We start from the raw sequence: 27,253 nt of genomic DNA on the forward strand, positions 1-27,253 counted from the left end.
CGCTCAAGGTGCTTCCACTAGAGTTCATAATTCGCCTGGTTGTAAGCCACAGACTCCTGTCACAGGTGAGAAGGACGAGCATGATGGAGTTCTGGCTGATTTCGGTTCCTCTGGATAAAATCAGCTGTCAGTCTTTAGAGAAACTCAAACGGGTCACAGCTAAATCAGGTCTGGCCACCAGCTCCAGATTCCCTGTCCCAGAGCTGAAGGTAAGAAAACACTCTTCTTCTTCTTCAACTTCAAAGTCTCTCAGATGATTCACTGCCAGTTTGAGGCTCATAGTTATCATCTCAGCTAACAAAAATATGCTCTAAGAACGATTTGATAACGTTCCCTTTAAATGTTATTTCAGATTGTTCGCTGAACATTCAAAACAATGTTTTAAAAACGTTTAGGAAACATTAAGGAAACTTTCTATTTTAGAATTTTGCAAATATTATGGGACCGCTACTTTTGGAAGTTTTATAATCATTCTGAAACAAGAAACATTTAAAAAACAATTAGGTTTAAGAAAAAATGGTCCATGATTGATGTATTAAATAATGTTTTTATGATAACGTTTTGGGAATATATATAGACTTTGAACGCATGTTCTGGATGTTACTGGAAGAACGTTTGTTGTCTCATTCTTAGACACTTTCCATGAGTACAATATAGGGCTTGAACATCAAAAAAAATGTTTGTTATTTATTTCTTTCACAATCAAGATTCAGTAAAGGAGGTGCTTAAGCTTCAGAATATGTTCAAAATAAACATGAATGGAGCTGTTATTTTCATGAGGTTTGTCATTATTTTAACGCTGCTCCTAAAATGTATTATATCATGTCTGAATATAGTTCAAGATGAATGTATACCGTTATGAATTTTATATCATTACAAATACTTTATAAACTAAAGCTGAGCTTGATGGATGCAGTCAAAACTATGATTTTTGTAAAATTGAGAAAATGGAATGAGATCATTTGCTTATGTACAAATCAAGCATACAGCGTTAGTTCTGGCAGGCCACATAGTCAAGCTCCGCTATCAGCTGATTGGGAAATTCTAACTCCGCCCCTTTCAGCTGATCCTATGCACTCAATTGGCTTCTCTCAAACAGGGCGCCTTACTTAAGCATAGCTTCACTTCAATCTGCCTGCTTCTGCTGCACGCTGCTTTGCAACCTACCTCCTCCCCAGCTCCTCCTTAAACTGCTTAACTTAATCATGTCATTCTTACCATGTTAAACGCATCATATCGCTGCGATGATAATCCTCCGGTCTAAAGTGAACGCTACACCTACACACACCACCGCGTGCTTTGAAGCAGATGCTGAAGTGAAGTCCCGTCTGTTCACCTGCACAAAATGCCACCATGCAGGTTTCCAGGTTTCCTCAACATTTTTTTATAGGAAACCTGTGGACTCGATGTCCTGACAGGCTGGACACAATAATTTACCATAACAATGATACTTTGGAATAGAAAAACTACCGAAAATACACAGACTCGTACTGAATACCAACCTATTCTGCACTGAGCCAACGCAGAGCTCGGCAAGCGACTCCCTCTCGTGACGTAATATGACGCCATGTTGAAAAAAAAGCGTTTTTTACTAGCGGCCAACGAAACGGCCTCTTTATCTACAAAATTTGTGCTCTTATGTCTTTTTAAAACATTTTAAATCCTGCATTACCTTTTCATATGGTATTTTCATACAAGGTTATATATTCATTTAGAAAAAAATGTACCTGCAAGATGCCCTTTAAATGATTTTAAAGGGGTCTTGTTATTATGCTTTTTTACATGTCGATTGTAGTCTTGAGTTTTCTTTCAGGAACGAACATGTCACAATATTCCTCATTTAAATAATTCCCACCCAAGTAATAGTATTTACAGCGCCTCAGTATCATATGCATTATATATGGTACACTTCCGACAGATGCTCTAAGCGGTAGACCCAAGTGTGCCACACAAGTCCTGAAAAGTAAAGCCAAAATGCCTCGATCACCTCCAGGAGGCTGGATGCAGTATAGGTCATAAACCCTGCCCTCTCAATGAAATGTAAGGGGACATTTACAAACTAAACAATCAAATTACACTTCAAATACATTTTTTCCAAAGATGGTATCTGCAGTTTTTTTTATCACACTGAAGTTAGTTCAAGTGTTTGTTCTATAAATAAGTTTGGTTTTAGTTAGTTATTTGATGTTATAAAAACAGGGGTGTGACGTTGTGATTGACAGCTTCAAGGTGAAGTAGTCACTGAAGCACCAACTGTTTTTTTCCGTGAACTTCGGGAGGAGATTGGAGCTTTAACTTTAATTTCTACATTTCCATAACTGTTTATTTTTCAAAAAGTTGTTGATTAGGCGGGAGTGTGGGCAGGACCTTGATATCGCGGCTCCACTTCGTGCTCACTACTGTGCAGACTCGGGCTCCAAGATGTTAGTGCCATATTTGGACACTGGTGGTGGAAGAGATTGAAGGCGCGTCGTCCATCTTTTTTTACAGTCTATGGGTAGACCAATCACAACAGACTGGGGCCAGCTGACCAATCAGTGCAGACTGCACTTTTCAGAAGGTGCGTTTTTAAAGAAACTGAAACTTAGGCTGTGTCCCAAATTGCATACTCTCTGAGCAGGGTACGTGTTTTGAATACATAATTCCTTCGCGACCACTAAAAAAAGGATATTCTATCTTCTATCAGTGTCAGTTCTGTCACTGTAATTAGAGTGAAAAGTATTATTTCATCCCAAAATTTCACCCCGAAGTTAAAACTCTGTCATGGTTTACTTACCCTCATGTTGTTTCAGACCTGTATGACTTAATTTCTTCTGTGGAACACAAAAGTTAACAGTTTTGGTGCCCAGTGACTTCTATTGTATGAACAGAAAGCACTGACTTAGACATTTCTCAGAATATCTTCTTTTATGTTCTACAGAAGAAATGAAGTAGAGTTTTGGAACAACATGAGGGTGAGTAAACAATTACAGAATTTAAATGTTTTGGTTGAACTGAAGTTTGTAATTTCTGCTTCACTGGAACAAGGAATTTCGAAAATATGGATTATTTCCAAGCAGGTTTCCCAAACTCTTACACTGTATAACAGTGTCTCCCATTGTTAGGATTTCAAAAGGCAGTACCTCCTCAAACCAATGCCTGATGAGCCAGAATTTTACATGTTGGGCAGCTCAAACATGTTTTCAAGGCACCAAGTGTTACACTTTTTAGGAAGTGAGACAGGAGAAAGAAGCTTATCGTAATAAAAATACACACTTCACCTTTAACTCTTATTAAAGAAGTATATACAAGATGTATATGACTTTCTTTCTTCAGCCAAAGATAAATTAAGGTTTTTGAGGAAAACGTTCCAGGGTTTTTCTCCATTTAATGCAAGTGAATGGGGCTGTAGTGACAATTTAATGAAAAAAAATTTTTTTTGCTTGAGAAGACCCTAATGTGTTTGGTTGGGGTCATGTGGAGCCCTTTGAAGCTGCCTACCCTTACGAAAATGAACCCTGGTTTTACTACAAATAAAACCAAAAAACTATGGTTATTTTAGTTAAATAATGATTGTATTTGTGGTAAAACTGTGGTTATATAAATGGTAATCAATTAGCCCAAAAATATTATAAAACCATGGTTCATTTTCGTAAAATAAGGATTTTGGACCATCGAAAATGTACTACAGCTAAAGAAAAACAAGTCATTGGATGGCCTGGGAGTGAGTAAATAATCAGGACAATTAATTTCTTGGGTGAATTAATCCTTTAACAGAAGTTAGGCATGAGTTCTACCAACGATGTGATTGCAACATGACTCTAGTTAGTGACCACTTTGTTCCATATGAATTATTGGAAACAAAAAGAGCTTACCGGTGAGTCAGGTGCTATTGGTCAGTCTATGAATCATTACAGGTGTTAGATTGCCTGCTTCAGTAAAATGTCTCTTTCAGGAATGGTAATTTCAGCTTCAGATGGTAAAACCTTATATGGGCTAAATGTTTTACCTCTCAAAGTTTTAAGTCATATACATTTCTGGGGGGCCATGCAGTAAAATGCGCCCTCATGTTCTAAACTACTGGAAAAACCTCCACATGCAGATTTGTCTATAATGCAGTTGTTGTAGGTTGTGTAACTCTTTGTTCTGATGATTATGAAGGTAGGAACACTGGATGTGTTGCTGGGGGTTTCTGATGACCTGTCCCGACTGGACTCCTATACAGAGGGGTAAGCAATGACACTTTAAAATATATTTATATAGATTTCAATATAAATGCATCATGTGTTCTTTACCTAACTATCACATCCTTCTAATATTATAATATATCATAATGCATTCCAATAATAATAATAAGCCTACCTTTGACTCAGGATATTTATATGGCCAAAAAGCAAGATACAAAACAATTATATCTTTATACCAGTATAGCATACTATTTGCATAAAATGCATATAAATATCAGTTGTCACTCTATATCTGTTATGGTGCAGCCAAGGCAAGGAAGAAGTGAGAGGTGGATCCAGTTGCAGCACTCTTAAAGTCTTTGAAAAGACAATTCAGAGATTTGTTTCAAAACACATTTTAAATGTTAGAAATGTATTGCTGAAAACACGTTACAAAGACTGTTAATTATGTAGGACTGAATTGTGGAGTTACACTGTTAAATAGTATTTCACCATTTTTGTGTTCAGGGTTTTTTGGGCGGGCCTGAAATTATGACGCACTGGAGCCACTGAGCCTGACCTCTCCCCTAACATTATCATAACTAGAGCGCATTAGCATCTGTGGTTGGCCCGCTCAATCTCCAGTTATGTAACGTAAATCCATATTACCTGGTTGTGATAATTTACAAAACAGCTTGGTCTCCTTATTTAAATTACCTAAAAATTATGATATCAAGAAGAAGTGGATTCATTTTGTGAAGAGCCACCTTGATGGAGAGCTGAGGATTACCACCAACACCTGCCTCTGTAGTGACTTTACACCGGATAGTTTTACAAACTTTCAACAGAGACAACTGAGATTCACTGATAATCTGCTGCAGAATGGGCCGAACCGACTATCTCCTGCCCCGGCCTTCATCCTCCCGTCCTGCCGACAACTGGTGATGGGTCGGACCGACTATCTCCCACCCTGGCCCTCAATCTCCCGTCCTGCCGACAACTGGTGATGAGTCGGACCGACTATCTCCCACCCTGACCTTCAACCTCCCGTCCTGCCAACAACTGGTGATGGGTCGGACCGACTATCTCCCACCCTGGCCTTCATTCTCCCGTCGCGCCGACAACTGGTGATGGGCTGGACCGACTATCACCCACCCCTGCCTTCATCCTCCCATCCTGCCGACAACTGGTGATGGGTCGAACCGACTATCTCCCACCCTGGCCTTCATTCTCCCGTCCCGCCGACAACTGGTGATGGGCTGGACCGACTATCTCCCACCCCTGCCTTCATCCTCCCATCCTGCCGACAACTGGTGATGGGTCGGACCGACTATCTCCCACCCTGGCCTTCAATCTCCCGTCCTGCCGACAACTGGTGATGAGTCGGACCGACTATCTCCCACCCTGGCCTTCAACCTCCCGTCCTGCCGACAACTGGTGATGGGTCGGACCGACTATCTCCCACCCTGGCCTTCAATCTCCCATCCTGCCGACAACTGGTAATGAGCCGGACCGACTGACTCCCACCCCTGCATTCATCCTCCCGCCCCGCCGACAACTGGTGATGGGCCGTACTGACTATCTCCCGCCCTGGCCTTCATCCTCCCGTCCCGCCGACAACTGGTGATGGGCCAGACTGACTATATCCCGCCCTGGCCTTCAACCTCGCATCCTGCCGACAACTGGTGATGGGCCGGACCGACTATCTCCCGTCCATGCCTTTATCCTCCCATCCCACCAACAACTAGTGATGGGGCCGGACCGACAATCTTTCAACCTTCATCCTCCTGTCCCGCCAACATCTGGTGCCATCATAGGTAGTACATGCCCACCAAGTGCAAGTTTCTTGTGAGTGGCGGTGGTTTCAGCACTGACAGCTAAACACAGTAAGGAAACACGGGTGCCAAAGGAAACACAAAATAAGAGTCACTTTACAGCCATTACAGCACGCCCCTCTCCCGGAAGGTGCATCCTTGTGCGGTAACTACTCCAACAGTGAAGGAAAGTTGAGGGTTTAAGCAGTGGACGAGGAGTTGGAGACAAACAAGGCCCTGGAGGAGCTGGCAGATGGGAAGAGCCAGGGGAGAATGAGGAGCCAGGTAGCAACCCAGAGCAGAACCATTAGGACGAAGGCCAAGGTGGAACCAATGGAGAGAGGAGCAAGGGTGGAGTCAGGAGCCTGACCAACTAAGGTGAAGCCGGAAGAGGTGGAGACCATGGCAAAGCAGTGGAGACAAAGATCCAGGGTGACACCTCTAGACTGGAGGGCCAAGGCAGAACCGCAGGCTCGCAGGTCCGAGATGGAGCCGGTGGCTCAGCAGACCAGGGCGGAGCCGGTGGGAGTGCGGATAGAAGAGTAGGCCGGAGGGAAGGGTAGCCCGGTGGAGCCAAAGGGGTGGAGGAACGAGGTTTAACCAGTGCCCCAGACGTCCGTGGCACAAACCAGGGTGATGCCTGACCAAGGCAGAACCAGAAGGACAAGGGAGCCCAGCGGAGCCTGGGGGATAATGGACCACGCTGAAGCAGAGAGAGTGTGAAGCCATGGACTCTGAGGCCCGAGGTGTAGCTGGAAGATCTTCACACCACAGTGGAGATTGGGATCAGGCACCCCAAGGTGGAGCCGGGGAGGCAGGCAAAGTCAAATCAAGTCAACTTTATTTTGATAGCGCTTTATACAATACAGGCATGCTGTGTCGGAAATCGCCCCCTATACCCTCATGCACTATTCCCTACATTACTCCACTAATATAGTCCACTTGAAAGAGTGAATGAAAACAAGTGAGTGAATTCGGACACTGAGTGCGCCGGAAGGGCTGCCGCTTTTGCATAGTTTGTGCTTGCTGGATAATAATTATTTGAAATGTGGTAAACTGGCAGTTCCAATAGCAATGAAAAGATTTATCTTGAACTCTGCCATTGAAAATACATGTTTAAACTTTAAACCATTTTATAATACATTTAATAATAAAAAGGAATGTATACCTGTATGATATTACGCTGTAGCCACATTGGACCAGCAGTTTGGAAAGTGGATGGATGGATGATTCAGCTGCAGCGCCATCTTCTGGTGAGACGCCGAAAATCATTCGACTTGTGACTCTCACAGTGCATTATGGGTATTTTCTCTAGCCACTGGGCGTACATTGGTTGTACACTCGTCATTGCGGTGCATAATGGGATTGAATGAGTGCACTCAATAACCACTATAATTTTGGACACCACTACAAATGGCTGTCCCCTCAAATAGTGGCCTATTTATTTAAAGATTCAGTGATGGAAACAGATGACACCAACATATGGAAGGAGGAGAAAGATTAAAATCATAGATAAAATTCTATGATTAAAAATCATGGAATTGGCTTTAAGACATTCATAATCATCTAATGTTATTACTTTTGTCAGGTATGGTAAAATGACCTGCTGCTGAACAGCAGTGTCTTTATAGAGATGTAGACCTTGGTGTAATTGTATGGTGTTATATGTCTGTGGTGTTACTTCAAAATGTATCTGAAATTTCTTTCTTTCAGAGCCATTTAATATTCTAATTTAAAGTTGAGACCTTAAAATGATTTCAACCTTTTAGATTAAACACTGTAGAGGTACCAAAGTCTTTTTTCAAACAAAGTTAACACTACTTAAATATATAATTTGCTTACAAACAAGCTTACACAAAACTGTTAATACAAAACAGTTAGTTTGTGGGTCCTTTGTCACATTATCATAACTTGTTTCTACAAAACCAATAAGGAACTTACTAGATCGGACTGAAGTATTCTGTAGCACGTGTACTTCTGAGTGTTTGTGGAGAAACTCTCAAGCTGCTGTAACACAATTATCACTGAGTCACTCAATCCAGCCGAGTCCAGTTTCAGGTGCCAGCTGACATGAATCTTCCTGTCTCAGCTGCAATGTTTATGTGTTGTGGAAACTGCCCTCTCTTTTTCTCCTTTCTCTCTTTCAGTCTACGATATCCATTCATATGACTTCCAGACAAGGTTACACTGGGTTCAGGTGCTGAGTTGAACTTTGGGGTCACAGCTCTAAGTGTGAATGGTGGCAATGCTTCATTATCATTATCATTATCAGATATTTTTGCCACTGCAAGATGAATGGAAATTTAATGCTAAAGGTTTCAAACAGTTTGTTACCTGTCATCATTATCTTGATATATTAATGCTATATTTTTAATCAGATTTTTTGAAAAAAGAAGTACACTTTATTATCCTTTCAAAACATAGTACTTATTCATATACTTCTAAAAATAAGACTAAGAATAATTCTAAGAATATACTTCTTTACATTCAGTTAATTTCATATTAATTGTTATTATATATAGTTACATTTAATATTAAATACAATATTGATGAACATTAAAGTGATTTTAAGTAGGACCTAAGCACACATATTCATATGTAATTTCATACTTTTCCGTGAAATACGGTTCAAGTGATGAAAGCATTTATGGTAAACTAAAATAAATTTCTGTTTTGAAATATATTTGTAATTACACATTTGTAATAATGAAGTTACAATTTAGTACATTAAAGGAACATTCCACTTTTTTTGAAAATAGGCTCATTTTACAAGTCCCCTAGAGTTAAATAGTTGAGTTTTACCGTTTTTGAATCCATTCAGCCGATCTTTGTATCTGGCGGTAGCACTTTTAGCATAGCTTAGCATACATCATTGATTCTGATCAGTCCATTAGCATCTCATTCAAAAAATGACCAAAGACACTTTCAATATTTTTCCTATTTAAAACTTGACTCTTCTACAGTTACATCGTGTGCTAAGACCAACTGAAAATTAAAAGTTGCGATTTTCTACACCTATATGGCTAGGAACTACTTTCTCATTCCTGCGTAATAGTCGCGGATCTTCGCGGCTGTACCATGGCTGCAGCAGTCCAATGATATTACGCAGCGCCTGAAAGTAGCCCAGCTAGGTAACTTTCAATGTGAATGGCACTAATGCCGTGTTCCAGGCAACCCGTAACCCGTGTTTTTCCAACCTTCTACCCGTGAGTCTAAGATGTCCACAGAATGTGTCTGTGAAATTTCCACAAAAAAATACACCATGTATTATTATTATAGGATGTTTTAAAAGCCCCTATTTGGATGGCAGCTGTTTTCATGTGTGTCTCTTTAAATGCAAATGAGCTGCTTCTCCCAGCCCAGAGGTGTGGAGAACAAGCGGCAACCTCCCGCAGTTTCTCTTGAAGCCAATACGGAAGTGCCTTAAACTGCAATTCATTGACTGGCCGCTAGGGACAGGCTCCAGAAGGGAGCAGAATCTCATTGAGCCCCATGTTAAAATGGCAAATTTTACAGCAGAATAAAACATATTTACAGCCTGGTACAAATTGTGGTTTTGGTCTATACGGCTAATTTTGCCCTTCATGACAACTGTGAGGGGGGTGAATTTTTTTATTACTCATTCGTTGACATTATATAAAGCATTAAAGTTCTGCATAATTAAGGGCGTGGCCACTTCGAGTGACAGGTGGATAGCCATTTATCTGCTGTCTGTTAATCAACAGTTAAGCCCCGCCCACGTCCCGCCTTTTTGGCCATTTTCTGTTATCCGGGCTGCCAAGATGGCAACGGCCATCTTGTCCATACTTTGCGCTTCAGAACGGCTCATCAGAATCCTATGGGTGACGTCACATACACTACGTCCATATTTTTTTTACAGTCTATGGTGGAGAACCTCACACAGTCAAACAGTTGGTTTTTATCCTTCTTTACGAATTCTACTCACTAACTTCATTTTCAGAACATGTAAGTCGCGCACTTTATATTTTGTGAATGTGCTGGTTAGGACGCTAAACGGTGGCTAAAGTTACCATTGTCTCTGTATTCGCAGGGATGAGAACTATGTCATTCGTTTTATTTTTAAGAAGTAATAATAGTGCGCTTCTTAATTATGGTGGCGAGCATTTTCGGGTAAAAAATAATAATTTCTTGTCTCTGTGAATAAAAGACAATGGTAGCTTTAGCCACATTAGCGCTTTCAGAAAGGCGATTTGCAAACACACACATTATAAAGTGCAGTACTTACGTGTTCTGGATATGAAGTTGGATCACAAAGAGTTGGATTTCATCCATCTTTGAGAAGCAACTTTTGTGCAAATCCTGCATTTACTGACCTTGTCTGCAAAGCAGTCCAGTGTACAATGATTCACACAAACATATATGAAGTTAGCTCATTTCTTGGGCACATTCTCTTCACAAATGAGATGAGTCCACTGCATCCTCAGTGGCTCAGAGGCCGGGAGTTTATTATTACAGCCAAAAACAGAACAGTTATGTTTAAAGAGATGAGACATTTTATGACTAGCTGCTCTAGTCTAATTTTGCCATGGCGTTAGAACTGGTACACTGTTGTCACTTGCGGACACAAAATGCTGGTGCCGTGGGTGGAAACGTGCAGATTAAGGGCCATTAATATTATAATAGATAACCTTCCTACGTCACTAGGGGAACAAAGTTACTTTTTCATGGTTGGTAGATGCACTGGGGACCCAATTATAGCACTTAAAAACAGAAAAGGCCAGATTTTCATGATATGTCCCCTTTAAAGCATGACAAAAGATTACTAAAACAACGATTTAAAATGTACTTTAAAGTAAAATCTTTATTTTGACATTTTGATTTGTGCATTCGTGCGTTAATGTCACGGTCGGTGGCTGTTTTGGGGATTACACTCACTGGAACAGACTTGGGGATTACACTCACCGGAATGGACTCAGGATTTCACTTACTGGAAAGGACTCAAAGATTTCAGTCACTGGAATGGATTTGGGGAAATTCACTCAATGGAATGGACTCAGGGATTTCACTCACTGGAGTGGACTCAGGATTTCACTTACTGGAACGAACTCAGGGATTTCACTCACTGGAGCAGATTTGGGGATTACACTCACTGGAATGGACTCAGGATTTCACTTACTGGAAAGGACTCGAAGATTTCAGTCACTGGAATGGATTTGGGGAAATTCACTCACTGGAGTGGACTTGGGGATTACACTCACTGGAACGGACTCAGGATTTCACTTACTGGAACGAACTCAGGGATTTCACTCACTGGAGCAGATTTGGGGATTACACTTACTGGAATGGACTCGAAGATTTCAGTCACTGGAGCCGTCTTGGGGATTACACTCACTGGAACGGACTCAGGATTTCACTTACTGGAGCAGATTTGGGGATTACACTCACTGGAATGGACTCGAAGATTTCAGTCACTGGAGCCGTCTTGGGGATTACACTCACTGGAACGGACTCAGGATTTCACTTACTGGAGCAGATTTGGGGATTACACTCACTGGAATGGACTCGAAGATTTCAGTCACTGGAGCCGTCTTGGTGATTACACTCACTGGAACGGACTCAGGATTTCACTTACTGGAACGGACTCAGGGATTTCACTCACTGGAGCAGATTTGGGGATTACATTCACTGGAATGGACTCGAAGATTTCAGTCACTGGAACGGACTCAGGGATTTCACTCACTGGAGCGGATTTGGGGATTACACTCACTGAAACGGACTTGAAGATTTCAGTTACTGGAGATTTCACTCACTGGAGCAGACTTGGGCATTTCACTCACTGGAGCAGACTTGGGGATTACACTCACTGGAACGGACTCAGGATTTCACTTACTGGAACGAACTCAGGGATTTCACTCACTGGAGCAGATTTGGGGATTACACTTACTGGAATGGACTCGAAGATTTCAGTCACTGGAGCCGTCTTGGGGATTACACTCACTGAAACCGACTCAGGATTTCACTTACTGGAGCAGATTTGGGGATTACACTCACTGGAATGGACTCGAAGATTTCAGTCACTGGAGCCGTCTTGGGGATTACACTCACTGGAACGGACTCAGGATTTCACTTACTGGAGCAGATTTGGGGATTACACTTACTGGAATGGACTCGAAGATTTCAGTCACTGGAGCCGTCTTGGGGATTACACTCACTGGATTGGACTCAGGATTTCACTTACTGGAGCAGATTTGGGGATTACACTCACTGGAATGGACTCGAAGATTTTAGTCACTGGAGCCGTCTTGGTGATTACACTCACTGGAACGGACTCAGGATTTCACTTACTGGAACGGACTCAGGGATTTCACTCACTGGAGCAGATTTGGGGATTACACTCACTGGAATGGACTCGAAGATTTCAGTCACTGGAACGCACTCAGGGATTTCACTCACTGGAGCGGATTTGGGGATTACACTCACTGAAACGGACTTGAAGATTTCAGTTACTGGAGATTTCACTCACTGGAGCAGACTTGGGCATTTCACTCACTGGAGCAGACTTGGGGATTACATTCACTGGAACAAACTCTGGGATTACACTCACTGGAACAGACTCGAAGATTTCAGTCACTGGAACGACTCGGAATTTCAGTCTTTGGAAAGGACTTGAGAATTTTTAATCTTTTGAATAGACTCTGTGATTTCACACTCTGGAACGGACTTAGGAGCGGACTCTGGAGTGGACACAGGGGCTGGAGCGGACTCTGGAGTGGACACAGGGGCTGGAGCGGACTCTGGAGTGGACACAGGGGCTGGAGCGGACTCTGGAGTGGACACAGGGGCTGGAGCGGACTCTGGAGTGGACACAGGGGCTGGAGCGGACTCTAGAGCAGATGAGATGTCACCAACCATGTAGGGGGAGTCACACATCCAAAGTACCATATCCAAATATTGCTGCAGGGAAATGTTCTGACTGCCTATACTGGTAACCAGGAGGCGAAGTATCTGTCCAGACCACTCCAAAACAAATCCATCAGAGAATGGTCATCCCAGGTTACTAAATGGTAGTATTGTATAAATTCCTCCACATACATCTCAATACTGCAGCCATTCTGATGCACAGGATATCTTCAGGTCCAAGAAAAACTCCTGCTGAAATCGTCTTATTTGGGTCTTGAATTCTGTCATGGTCGGTGGCCGTAATGAAAGCGCACGATGATGAAGATACTGAAATAGGTCTTTAATCCAAGAATCAAAACCATACACTGGGGAATAACACAGAGGAAACACAACCACGAACATACTGACATCCAACAGAAATACAAAAAATAAACATGACAAAAGCAAACTCAGTTAAGAACAGACACTTAAGGGGCCTTTTATTTTATTTATATTTTCAGAAAGTTTTGTTGAAAAATATACTTTTAAGATCTGAAGTACACTATGTGCACTTTCAATACAATTAAGCACACTTATTTTTCACAACGGTTTATAAATTAAAAAATTGATAAATGCTGTAAAACTTGTTAATTCATGATACCTTGTGCCTAAACTAATAGACCCCTAAGTGTAACCAACAATTCACTCTTAATGTCTCTTGTGATACACAGTGTGATGCGTCAGACGTCTCAGTGTTTGGGTGAGGTGATGGAAGAGTTCAGTGGAAAACTCCTGGAGAGCATGCTGACCAATGGAGGTGAGTGAATGTGGTGAACACAGGCTCTGTAATGGCTAAACCTGTTCCATAGGAAAGCAGAGAAGAGCTCATTAGCACAAGGCCACCCCCTCTGAGTCAGGCCATGGTCACCTGTAGCTCAAGTTACATATTACATAAACATGGCCTGGTGGAAGTGTTTCTATCTGCCTTGCAATGTTATAATTGACTGTTAATCAATTTATCTGTAACACTTCACTGTAAAAAAAAAAAAAAAAAATTATTATATTTTGTTTACTTTTTTAAATTGAGATAATTTTTATTTATTTTGTCAATTGAAAAACTTTGGACAAATCAATCAGATACACAAACTAAACTAAGGTTAGTTTACTAAAATACAAATTTTTACAGTGTTTTTTTTTATATTCTCACCAGAGCACAAGACTAACCAGAAAGGTCGACAGCCACCATTGAAATCGTACTTCCAGACCGTACAAGGTATACTAACATTTGCGAGTTAACCTTGAGCTAATATTATATACTTAATATAGTAAATACTAACCTTGTCTGTGTTAAGTTATAAGCATATCTTTAAACCCTTGTGAAAAATAAGTTTGCTTAATTATATTAAATGTGCACTTGTAGTCCTTGCAGATAATATAATATTACTTAAGTGTACTTAAAGAGAGTATGCTTTCATGACTGTTTCTTAACACACTTATGTACACTTTTAAAAAGTGCCCTCTGTAATAATGTCAAATGAAAAGTTTTACTAATTATTTACAGAATAAGTACTCTTACTACAATTATATTTTTTTATTTTTTTTTTTATTTTGGAGTTTTACTTACTTTCCAAAAGTTGAGATATTTTTTATCTATTTTGTCAATTGAAAAACATTGGATAAATCAATTGATTAAACTAAAATAAAAAATATATATTTTTACAGTGTTTGTTAATATTCTCACCAGAGCACAAGACAGTCGACAGTCACCATTGAAATTAAATATCTAATAACATTACAGTTAAAGGTGCACTATGTAACTTTTCTGTCAGCTAGAAGTCGCCTATTCAAAATGGCGTGATTTTTATTATGACACAGCCGCCGGCGCCATTTCCGCTTTTCCGTCATGAGTACGAGGTAAAACAGCTCTGTTTATCATATTAGATAAATCTGAGTGTGTTGAAAATGATGTTATGACGTTACTCTATGCGTTCGCTCGGCAGCTGCTATGACACTTGTTCACACTGCAGTGAGAGTAAAGTGTTTCTGCAAAATAAAACCGAGGGTAACGCAGATATGAAGCAATCGACAGGCGACTCCCTAACACGTCCCGGTTCCTTGGTTAAAATAGCAATTTCTCACGATTTACAAATTGTTGGAAACATTTGGGATATTATAAATACTCAACTGAACAAAATATTTAACACTGGCCTAGTGGTTTTGGGATATTTTACTGCAAAAATGTTACATATTGCAGCTTTAAATTTTTAATTTGTTTTAGTATGTTAGTCAACACATCAAAATAAGTGAACTTCTTTAAAGTATGACAAAGTATTATTAAAACAATATGATTTAAAATCTACTTTGATGTAAACTTTTAATTTGTCATTATTACATAATGCACTATTAAAACTGTAATTAAGTGTGTTTAGAAACATGAAAGTGCGTTCTCTTTAAGTCCACTTAATTAATATTATATTGTCTGCAGCAAAACATACTTTTAAGATTTGAGAGGTACACTACAATTGCACTTATTTTTCACATGCGAAAGCAGTGCATATTTATTATTAACGGGTAGTTTCTGTTCAGTAAATCTGACTGAATCCTGATGATTTAAACAGGATTCGTGAATTATAGCTACACTGGGTAGATTAATGACCAGTTGTGTGTAAATGTTTTTCCACAAAAATTAATAAAGGACATAATCGGTATAGTAAGTCAAAAATAACTTTGTCTGCCTGCTGTTGTAATTATGCTGCTGATTTGCTTGAGAGTGTAGTGTGAAACAGGCATTTGTTTCAGATGCATTTAACCAAGAATATTCCTTTAATATGTTTTGTGGTTTACTGCTCTCTGATTCAGTGTTTCCTGGTGTTTCAGTGGACTTGGCAACATATGTGACCAGATTTCAGTGGGACAGAGCCAAATACTCCACTGCACAGCCTCTAAAGACCCTCACTGAAATCATCTCCAAAGTATACACCTTATATAAAGCATTTTTAAACAACAACAACTGTTTCTATATTTATGTCCTATCATATAAATGTTTGTCTGTGTGGGTGTGTGTGTGTGTGTGTGTGTGTGTGTGTGTGTGTGTGTGTGTGTGTGTGTGTGTGTGTGTGTTAGCAAGTTTCTCAGGTGGACACTGAGTTGAAATCCCGCAGGGCTGCTTACAGTCACCTGAAAGCCAGTATTCAAAGCTTTGAGCGGAAAACTGAGTGAGTTTTCATATCTAGAAATATGGCATTTTATATTCATAACTTCCATTATAAAGTCTTCATTAAGTTAATTTGAACTAAGCTCCTAAAAGGACATGGTGATAGGGGGTGGTGAAAAATTACAAACTGAGATTGGAGGAAAATATCTCAGATTACATATGTTGCGTTGACATAGTGGTAACACTTCACACGCTTATTAATAGGGATGCACCGAATCCAGATTTTTGGGGTTCGGCCGAATACCGAATCCACTGGTTAAGATTCGGCCGAATCCGAAACCGAATACCGAATCCTACTGCCATCCTCAGTCCATTATCACAGTAAACACATTAATGAAGTTAACAACGTCCACAGCAGTGTAGGGATGCTATTGACCAGTTTTGGTCAAGTTTACTAAAGGAAACATTGTCGTGTATGTTCTTCTCGCCGCTATTTCATGATGGTTTATAGAAAAATTACCCCGAGTCGTCCTCTGTCGTTTCAAAGAACAACCCAACGGAGAGCGCAGGAGGCGCGCGCTAGGGTTGTGCCGACATCAAGATGGAGCGCCACCATCGTGATGCCACGCCCCCGTTGCGAGTCTGCGACACACACTAATCCACTTCTATAGTATTAGTTAAACTAAAAACTTAGCAGGGATTGCTCTGTAAATTAAATTGAGAATGTAACTAATGCATATGCGATTTTAAATACTGTAGTCTATGCCAGATAGCCTATATAGCCTACATTTTGAAATCATTTGAGCATGGGCGTCGGAACCATTGTATGTAGGTGGGACAAGACCCACCCACTTTTTACGATCAATGATATTGGACCCACTCACTTTTATCGTCTCTTAACATTCAGCACATGTCTGTTTACCTAACCCTAATCGATAAACACTTATTATTAAACACATATTAGACGCTTTATTTCCACTTTTCTAATATTTTCTTAATTTGTATTGAAAATAAATGCCTTTCCGATTTGATATGTGATGGGAAAACGGAGAAGATTGATTTCGGCGAAAGCCGGACTCGAACCGCGGGTCGATTTGTGTCAAAACTTGATGCCGTGCGCCTTACCCCTACACTACTGACGCTCTCAATGAAATGGCGATTGATTTACGTATTTTTTTCTTTCCGACCTATACGTTTACCAAGTAAAGCGGTATATTTGTACTTAATGTAATTGGCATCTACTCCAGTAAAAAAATTCTGAGGACCCACCCAAATTTTTTTTGCTTCCGACGCCCATGCATTTGAGGCTGAAACATCCATAAGCATTCGTGTTTATTTTAGCACTTCCGTCAGTGAAACAACACAGCCTATAAAACAAAAACGATTTTCAGTAAATAATGGTAACCTCAAGAATATATGAAAATTAAATATTAGTTAGAAAAATATTTGATTCATACTATTTCCCCGCAAAGATGCGTCATATAGCCTACCGCTCTGCGCTTTGAGAGGAATGGGACACTGAATATAGCCTACACCTTCTCGAATATCTTCGTCTTCATATGTTCTACTGATGTTGCAAAGCAACACTTGCTGTAAAAGGTCTGAAGAGCGGATTTTATCTTCCACAGGGTCAAGACATTTAGGCAATGTGATTATTCACTGACAGAGAAAACGAAACTAAAATCACCGGCGTGTGTGTGAAATGCGCTATTCAAATGAACCAAACTTGACGCGCCTTAACAAGTTTAATAACAAGAACAAACGGTGTTAAATAAAATTTGAAGTAAAAAGGTATTCGTCCTACAGTGTTTTTTATACTTTCCCACAGTAAAGGATGTGAATAGTTAATAGACTTAATTATAAGCAAACGAAAGGAAGAAACGTTTATAATCCCCTGCGAACATGGGCGCGACGTGAGTGAAGATTTGGGAAAAGAAACGAGATGTCCATGTCCATTGGGATAAAATGGACTAGGCCTATTGTTAAAATTCACGGAAAATAGAGTGACCATATCCAGATAGCAAAACAGAATGAAAAAGTGCTCTCTGACCATTATTTCCTTTCTAGGCTAAACAAAGCTTTGTGCTTCACTCCTGTGGTTATATTCACGTGAAATACAAAACACTGGGTTAGTAAAATAACTAAGTTATTTTTTTTTTTAAAGTAGAAAATAGTATTTATGTAAAGAGATATAGCCTATTAAAATAAAAAGAGCTCAACTCTTAAGTGGAAGGAACCTATTTTTCCCCCCTCACGTGCAACCTAGCGGATGAATCATTATTTGGGTTAATAAAAATAACGAAATTATGGTTTTAAGAGAATAGTAGGCCTATGCTATATATGTAAAGATATATAGTATATTATCTACCTATTTAGCCTACCTAATTCCGGTTCTTCAAAGCTAACGGATTCAGTGTATTTTCGTTTTGTCATCTTAATTTGGTAATTATTTAAGTATATATATTTTATTAATTTTATTTATATTTTATCTGATCTATAGATCTATAGGCTGTTTGCACGGTAAAATAAAATACTTTTTGGCTGCTGTCTGTAGATTCCTTCATGCACAAATCGTATTCTCTCGGATGTTTCATATGCAAATGTTTTAACAGCGGCTCTTGTTTAGGGTCCTTGTCATCACGAGACAAATCGGCATTGCAAATTGAACGCGTAGCTCAACTTGATTCGCCTTCTTTTGACTTAAAGTAGGCTATACTGCCACGTTTTCTGTTCATGAGTTCCATTTTCACTTTCAACAGCGGCGTCATTAAGTTCGACCAGCGGGGCACGCATAGTGCAAGCCTAGGGTTCGGGTTCGGTGGAAATAAATTCTGAGGTTCGGCAGAAACCGAACCCAGTCAAAAAGCCCAATATTCGGCCGAATCCGAACCCGAACCCTGGATTTGGTGCATCCCTACTTATTAATTTCACTTTTTTTTTATATGAAAGGGCCTTTACATTTGCCAAATGATGTTGACACTATGACTGCTTATGTGTGAGCCGAAAGGTTCATTCATTTCACTTTTGGTCTTGAAAGGACCTTTACATTTGCCAAATTTTATTATTATAATTTTTTAATTAAAAACAAACAAAGCAAGCCCAGCCCAGATGAGGAAAAGCAATGCAAAAGCAATGTAACATTAAAAAAAATCCATAAAAAGTAACCAAGTAATTCAATTAGTTTGTTTTTAGGGAGTAACGCAATATTGTAATGCATTACTTTTAAAAGTAACTTTCCCAACAATGGTCATGACAGCATAGAGAGTCAATAAGTACATAAATAGATGGCAAAATGTGTGTCGTCTACTAATACTAATTGTCTAACTGAGGCATGGCAACGCAATGCAGCATCTCGTTCCCTTCTCGGGGAACCCAGTTACATACGTAACCTGAGACATTCCCCTTCGAAGTGGAACTTCAACACTGCGTCATGGCGTTGACGCTATGGGAACTTCAATACCAACGTTGCCATGCCCAACAGAGACAGCCCTTTAAGCACAGACTGTTAAGCACAGACTGGACTTGGGTCAACCCTTAAGGACTAATGATCCTGGGTTGAATCTGCATGCAAACTGTAGAACCTGATGAATGTGTGCGGAGAGGACCAGCCTGCCGTAGCACAAACATCCTGTAAAGGTGCACCCCAGGAACTACACTCCTAATGGAGTGGGCCCTAACCCCAAGAGGCTAAGCTGTTCCGCATGCCTCATAGGAGAGGGTGACAGCATCTGTAATCCAATGCGAGATACGTTGTCAATGATCGCATTACATCTATTGCAACCACCAAAGCATACCAGAAGCATAGAGGATCTATGCCACTGGCCTGAGTAGTGGACATAGGTTCCATTTGGCTTTCAGGTGCAAAGTATAAGCAGGAGGAGACTACTGACAGGGCCTGAAGGTCTCCTACTCTCTTGAGTGATGGACTCCAAGGGTCCAAATGGGGCTTCTGTCAAGGCTCCTACGACCAATGCTAGGTCCCAGGAGGGAAATTGCGATAGGGTGATAGGCCTCAACTGTCTGGCAATGCGCAAGAACAGAGACACCAAAGGGTCCCTCCCAACCAAAGTCCTGTGGCTAGCAGAAATAGTGGCCACATAAAAATTTAAGGTAGTCGGAGAAACCCTGCTGAGAGACATTCATGAAACTCCAGCACTGAACCAACCAAGCAGTTAACTAGATTAACTTCATGTTGTTCACACAATGTTACAAATAGTTGCCATTTCAGGGCATACATCTTCCTAGTTAAAGGAGCTCTAGATTTGAGGATTGTCTCAGTGACCTTAGCCGAAAGACCATAACCTATTAGCTGGTACCCCTCAGGGACCAGAGTCAAAGCTTCCAGATCTCCGGCCGGGGATGGAATATTGTCCCCTTGCACTTGAGAGAGAAACGATCTCTTTGGATCGGGTTCTCCCAGGGGATGATGTCCAAGAGAGACACTAGTTCCACAAACCGGCCAGAACAGAGCCACTAGCAGGAGGTGAACCCTACCCATTATATGCCCCTGAATGTAAACTACTCTCAGAGAAAGGAACTTTCTCTGAGAAACGCAGAGGCGAACGCAGCCCGCCTTAATGATTGATGTAGTGTTGTCTGTATGGACCAAAATATGGTAACCCCTCAGCTGTAGAAGGAAGCGTTTTAGAGCTAGGAACACTACTCTCATCTCGAGGCTGTTTATGTGCCAGGAGAGATGAGGGTTCCCTCATTGACCAGGGGACCACAGACCATTGACCATTGAGAACCGCACCCCAGCCCCCATTGGCAACATGCTTCTAGTGTCATGCCCCTGTTGAGGCACCCTGGCTTCTTCCAAAGTTGAAGAGGACATAGCCCATGGCACATGACTCTTAAGACTATGGAAGGATAATTCAGAGGATGAAAACCTCTGCTCTTGACCCAGAACTGGAAAGGTCCCATGTGAAGCAGAGCTAAAGGAATAATGTTTCCTGCTGCCATCCTGAGACCTAACAGTCTCTCAAAGCTCCTGACCCAGCTTGATGTCTCTTACAGTGTTTAGATTTGAAACCACACATGCAGGAGACAGATGTGCCTGCATTGTTATTGAGTCCCACACTACCTCCCAGAAAGGTAGTTCTCTGTTTGAAAGTACACTCTTCTTGGGGTTTATTCGGAGTGTCGCAGACTCCTCAGATTGAGCTAGTATCAGCCAATCATCTATATACTGTAGATGATTCACAGAGGAGCCAGAGCAGCATCCATGCACTTGGTGTGGGGACAAGGATAGGTCAAAAGGAAGAACTCTATATTGGTATGCTTCACCCCTGAAAGCAAATCTGAAAAACGTCCTGTATTCTGACAGAATCTTAATGTGGAAGTAAGCATCCCTTTATATCTATCGTCACAAACCAATCATCGAATTGGATCTGTGACAATATGAGTTTGAGGGTAAGCATCTTGAACCTGTATGTTCTGAAGAGTATGGTTCAGTCTCCTTAGATATCACTCCCCAGAAATGGGGTAGACGTTAAGCAAAATGAATCCTGTAACATTTTCTTACAGTGTTCAGGACCCACTGATAGACGTTGGGCCCTGAAGCAGCGAACTGGCAGTGACTGCCTGAATTAACCAAATGGAGAATTCGCTCTTGAAGAAGATTGGACAAATGGCCCATCAGATGCCTCCATCTCCTGAATCACCAAAGGTGGCATGAAATTTAGAGGCGCCCCTTGAAAGCCTGAAGAAAATCTGGCACATGATGTTGTCCTTGCAATGTGGTTTTAAAGGTCAGCTTGTCATTAAAGATTACCTCATTATTGTTGATGAACTTAGCTGGATGGTAAATTGTGCAGTACAGTTGGAGCGGCAGGCAAGATGAGAAACTCTGTCTTTGCTAGGTTGACCTTTAGGTGATGTTCTTTCATCCATGCCATGATGTCCTCCAGGCAGTCTGAGATCCGTGCTGCTACTGTTGGGTCATCTGGTTGAAATGAAAAGTCATCAGCGTAGAAATTATAGGACAAACTGAGGCATCGCGTCTCTCAGATCTGATCTCCCCTTTGGGCAGCAGAAATTGAGCGGACCCCCCTTTCTTTGCGAGGGGGAGCTCGAGAAGCCAAACTCCCTCCTGGAGCTGGGCCCTGGTTGAGCACAGCTAGTGGAAGCTGCCAGCTCCCAGCTTCCCAAATGGTTGAGCCACAGATGCCGCACTCACTCACAAAACTTAACGTTTCTCTGCAAAACACATAATGCAAGGACATTGACTTATCATTTTTCCTATTCTCCTATTTATTTCCTCTGCTATGTCCTTTTTGGGGTTCTGTACAATTCCCCCCTAAATATAAAATACGTTTTTTATTTTTTAAATGTGACCTAGACATGTTTGTGTGATATTCAACGGAAGTTTTATAACCATCACTACTGCTGTACCTAATCAGGGGAAGCTTGCAGACCCGTGCATTGATCAATATTGTGAAGAAGGAGGACTTGGTTTTGAATTCAGAGTACCTCACAACACTGCTAGTTGTGGTGCCCAGGTCAGTGTGAACTCTGAGAAAAAAAATAGCTCACATACTACACATCAAGAGTTTTTCTGAATGTATTTGTATATCTATCTCTATAGGATGGCATATGCACTTTGGGAGAAGACATATGAGTCGATGTCAAAGTTTGTGGTTCCTCGTTCCAGCCGGTTGGTCCCCATGCATGTTTTAAAGAATTTTGTATTTCAGGGTCATGGAAATTTTTTAATTGTTTAAATATATTAATTTCAATGATTGGTTGATGACATATTGAGATCTGCCCCAGTAATCTCTATAAGATTTTTTTTAGAAGTCTTTATCTAGCGATCATGAATGATAGAAAAGGTTGTTGAAATGTCATGGAAATTCATTGTTCAAAACGGGTAACCCTGTTGTTTTGACAGGAAGTTGGTTGAGGATGCAGATGCAGGGATTTTCACAGTAACACTGTTTAAGTGTGTCATCAGTGAATTCAAAGCCAATGCCAAAAATCACAAGTAAGCATACTGACAAAGCATTACTAAACTCCCCTGTGAAAAAGAAGCACAAGATAGCATAATTTAAAAAAGAGTGCTTATTACAGAAATAACATACCTTAAAAAAAGCACAAAAAAAGCCCAAAAAAAAGCTAATTGAATGCAATATTTTTGGGCACTTAATTTAATGAAAATGTATTATAGTTTAAAGGTAACACTTTATTTTTCAGTGTCCTTAGGGCCAGATTTACTAACAGATTAATGTCAAGATTTACTAAAGACACAAAGTGAAAATTAGCTCTGAAAAGGCGTGGACAGGGTTATTTTTGCGGCTGACCTTTTTGCATATGCATTTGTTGGATTTTCCCTTTCAGAAGGTTTACGCTCGTCAAATTTCCTGCTATTTGACCCATTATTTACCGCCCCAAAAGCATGTCTTAAACCAGATGCTAATTTGTGCTGCTATTGGTCGATTGTGTTGGTCATTATGGAAATGATCCGGCTGTGTTCTTTAAGGGCGTTTTCACACCTGAAAGTCTGCACCAAGGTCTGAACCGAAGTTCATGTTTTAATACATTTTAGTTAGTTTTGGTTTGGTTTCACATTGCAATTATGCAAGCGCACTAAAGAACTTTACATGACACACTTGTGTCCACTCGTCATCATCTATGTGGGCTGCATCTGGACATTGATTGGTTTGTAAACGGACGTGCGTCTGACATCAGCGTCTTTGACAAGAATGAATGAACGGACGCATATCGTTGCCACTATTGAACAGTGCGCATTGCTTGACTATTTTCTTTTCGTTACGTTTAAAAGTGGACGTTTCAAGCTTTATACACATATTTCTCATTTTTGTGAGACAAGTAGCCTGGTTTATTTGAGACGCGTTCATGTTCATGTGCAAAGCATGTGATCGCTCCCGCGATTATTGTCTGCTATAGACTATTTGCTTCTTATTTATTAAATCCAAGCAATTATCTGATTAAACGTTGATTAAAATTAAGATACAATTTATACAAATCGAAATTCACATTAAAGAAAGGCTTTCTAAGCAAAATCATACAAAATTTCTTTCAAAATCATTTCTGTCCTTCTGTCTTCTGTTATATTGCGCATCTTTTCACTTTTCATAATCAATGTAGTCTAGATTGAATTTAAAAATAACATTATAATATTTAAACATAAACAGGAACTTCCTGTAAATGGTCTAAAGTCTGAACCATCCAGAAAATGCTCTCACACTAGAAACGACCCGAACCTTTGTTCAGTTTGATCCGGACCGAGACTACCTCTTTTCGTCGGACCAAATTTTGTCTGTTTGGTTCGGACCGTGGTACGGGGGAGGTTTCACACCTGTAATTTTGATTCGGACCAAACTGAAAAGTCAGAAAATCCGGACCAAACAAGGTAGGTGTGAAAACGCCGTAATTTGCACCCCTGTCAGTAGATGTTGTTACATAGACCACACAGAACTTTTCACTCCCATCTGCACTTTTTTGGAATAGCGCATTTACTCTAATTTGCCGTGTTTAGTAAATCTGGCCCTTATTGTTCCCGTGTTGGCCAACAGGTTTACAGTGCGGGAATACAACCCGGATGAGGCCGAGAAGCAAAAGCTGGAGATGGGCCGTCTCGCTGTGGATAAGAAGGAACTGTATGTAAGTAAATCTTAATAACTGAGAGCCTACTCATTTTCATAGTATAAACACAAAACAATCTGTATTTAATAGTTCTTTATTAAAGTCGGAATGATTCGGAAGTTGCGATAGTCTTTTCTTCCCTATTGTGACCTTTATTTCTGAGTGAAACGGCTTCTGGAACAAGAACAAATGTAGGGAAGGGCTTGATTTTGTCCATGGGAATTGATCGGATGGTTGGATGACAGGGGTTTGCTATTGGCTGATCCCACGAGAGTGACAGGTTGCCTGTAAACACCAGTAAACAAGTTATTTTGATTCAAGATTACGCTGCACATGAATTAAATAAATAATGTGTGTCACCATATAAGAAACATATGTACTGCCATATAGAATAATTATATGCTATAAGTATTTTGCACAGCACTAGTGACACTACACAAAATCTTACATTGTTGACAAAATTACCATATTTTCCATTTTACACATTTTATGCAAGCAATTTTTAAGCAGTTTTTTCTGGCGTTATTAATAGGCTTTACAGTTGAACTAATAGCAGGTGAAATATAGAAAAAGGACCTTCAGGGTGAAGACTGAATTTGATATTTCTTGATTTTTATTGTTTTAAAGTATTTCCATATCTGACAGTGCTGGCAAAAAGCAGGGACATAGTAAAATAGCAGTACAATATATATATATATATATATATATATATATATATATATATATATATATATATATATATATATATATATATATATATATATATATATATATATATATATATATATATATATATATATATATATATATATATATATATATATATATATTTTTTTTTTTTTTTTTTTTTTTTTTTTTTTTTTTTTTTCTTATCTGAAATTTAATATATATATTTTTAATCTACATGAGATATTGATATGAGGATGGGTGGTTTTGGGAAAGTGAGAGATTTCATTTGACAAAACACATAAAGAAGCAAAAAATCTAATGAAATTTTTTTTTTTAACTAATAGCAGGTAGAAAGTTGTATCCCATGTCTGAAGAATCAATGCAACAATAACACGGTGCTTATTTGTCCCAACAGAGAACATTTTTGTGTTGGCTGAAGGTGAACTTCAGTGAGATCTTTGTGGCCTGGATTCATGTCAAGGTCCTTCGGACATTTGTTGAGTCAGTTCTCAGGTAAAAGGACCTCTTGAATAAGCAATAAATCAAAAATATAAACAGATCAACAGACACATTACAGTTGCTCTGCTGTTGGTCAGGTACGGTCTGCCGGTCAGTTTCCAGGCTGTTTTGCTACAGCCCAGTAAGAAGAGTATGAAGCAGCTTAGGCAGCAACTCAACTCTTTATTCAAACACCTCGACCCAGCGGCTCTGACCGGTAAACCAGATGTAAGGGTTATTTTTCTCTCTCGTTCTGTACACGAATTCCCATTTCCACAGCCACGCACAATTAAAAGATTAGCTAGTTCACCCAAAAATTAATATAAGGCAATATTTGCAATAATTGTGATTGTTACTTGGGAAAAATAATACACACATACTTTTGAACGACCATCAAAGGAAAAAGATGATCTTTATAGCCATATGGCGTAGTTACCCATGTGACTTTATTTCTTTTGTGGAACACTAAAAGAGAAATTTAGACCTTCTTCTTGCTCTTTTACAATGAATGCTTCAAAAATGACACCCTACTCAATAACATAACTACACATGGAGATTTATTCCAAGCCTTCTAAATCCATGCATTATATTTGTGTGAAGAACAGACTGAAATTTAAGTTGTTTTGGTGTGAAACATTTATTGAACTGTTAACTATGTTTCCAGCCAAGTGTCAAGTACCATTCTGAGAAAAACAGGTTGAGGATCCAAACGCAGTAGTTAATTGAAAGGATAATCCCAACTCGTAGACAAGTCCAAACAATGACAGAGTCTAAGATGCAGGCAAACTGAGAAATCCAGGGCAACAGGCAAAAGATCAAAACCAAGACACAAGCAACAAGGATACAAGGCTCAGAAGTACAGTACAGACACATACAAGACTTCTCAAAGAATGACAGAATAAACCAGGCTTACATATGAAGGGACTGACAAGGTAATGAGAACCAGCTGAAGACAATCATGGTGGTAATAATAATTATATTAATAATTAATAATTTGTTACATTTATATAGCGCTTTTCTAGGCACTCAAAGCATGATCATTCGAATATATTAGCCTACCGGGTTTCTACTGATATAAAGCTTAATGCTAATCGCTGAAGTAACCCTAATTTTCATTTTTGGGTGAACTATCCTTTTAAATTCTTTGCTATAATTACCTCCCAGAACTAATTACCTCCCAGAACTCTCACGTAATTGTGTTCCCAAACATCAGGCGTCCAAATGCAAGATAACGTGCCAGTTAGTTACCCAGGAAGTGAAGATTTTCTTCTCTAGAACTCATGAGATGGAAACTGCTTTTAATCGCAAATGTGTTATTGCGGTTTCATTCACAACTTCGGATGGAAACATAGCTAGTGTGTAATCAAACAAGGACTTTAAAGATGAATCATGTTCAGCTCTTGTTGTGATGGTTTTGCTGTCACTCTTCTTAGGTGGGGCTTGAAATCCCAGACGGAAGCGCCGGACAGCAGGAATATTACACCTACATTTGTTATCCTATCAAAATTCATTTGGTGGATCCGAGTTAG

The 27,253-nt window shown here is 40.0% G+C and overlaps 1 protein-coding gene across 1 annotated transcript; it reads left to right on the plus strand.

The window, feature by feature from the left end:
• Positions 1-80: 80 nt before the first annotated feature.
• atp6v1c2 (ATPase H+ transporting V1 subunit C2) lies at positions 81-27,253 on the plus strand (the record flags this gene model as incomplete). Its single annotated transcript, XM_079832440.1, has 13 exons — positions 81-209; positions 4,141-4,208; positions 13,531-13,616; positions 14,010-14,072; positions 15,677-15,771; positions 15,923-16,014; positions 22,355-22,459; positions 22,540-22,608; positions 22,843-22,935; positions 24,488-24,575; positions 25,642-25,739; positions 25,823-25,952; positions 27,158-27,253. 13 exons carry the CDS (start codon positions 81-83, stop codon positions 27,251-27,253), a joined length of 1,212 nt encoding a protein of 403 aa, XP_079688566.1.

Source organism: Gobio gobio, assembly GCF_949357685.1.
Source record: "Gobio gobio genome assembly, chromosome: 13".
NCBI lineage: Eukaryota > Metazoa > Chordata > Actinopteri > Cypriniformes > Gobionidae > Gobio > Gobio gobio.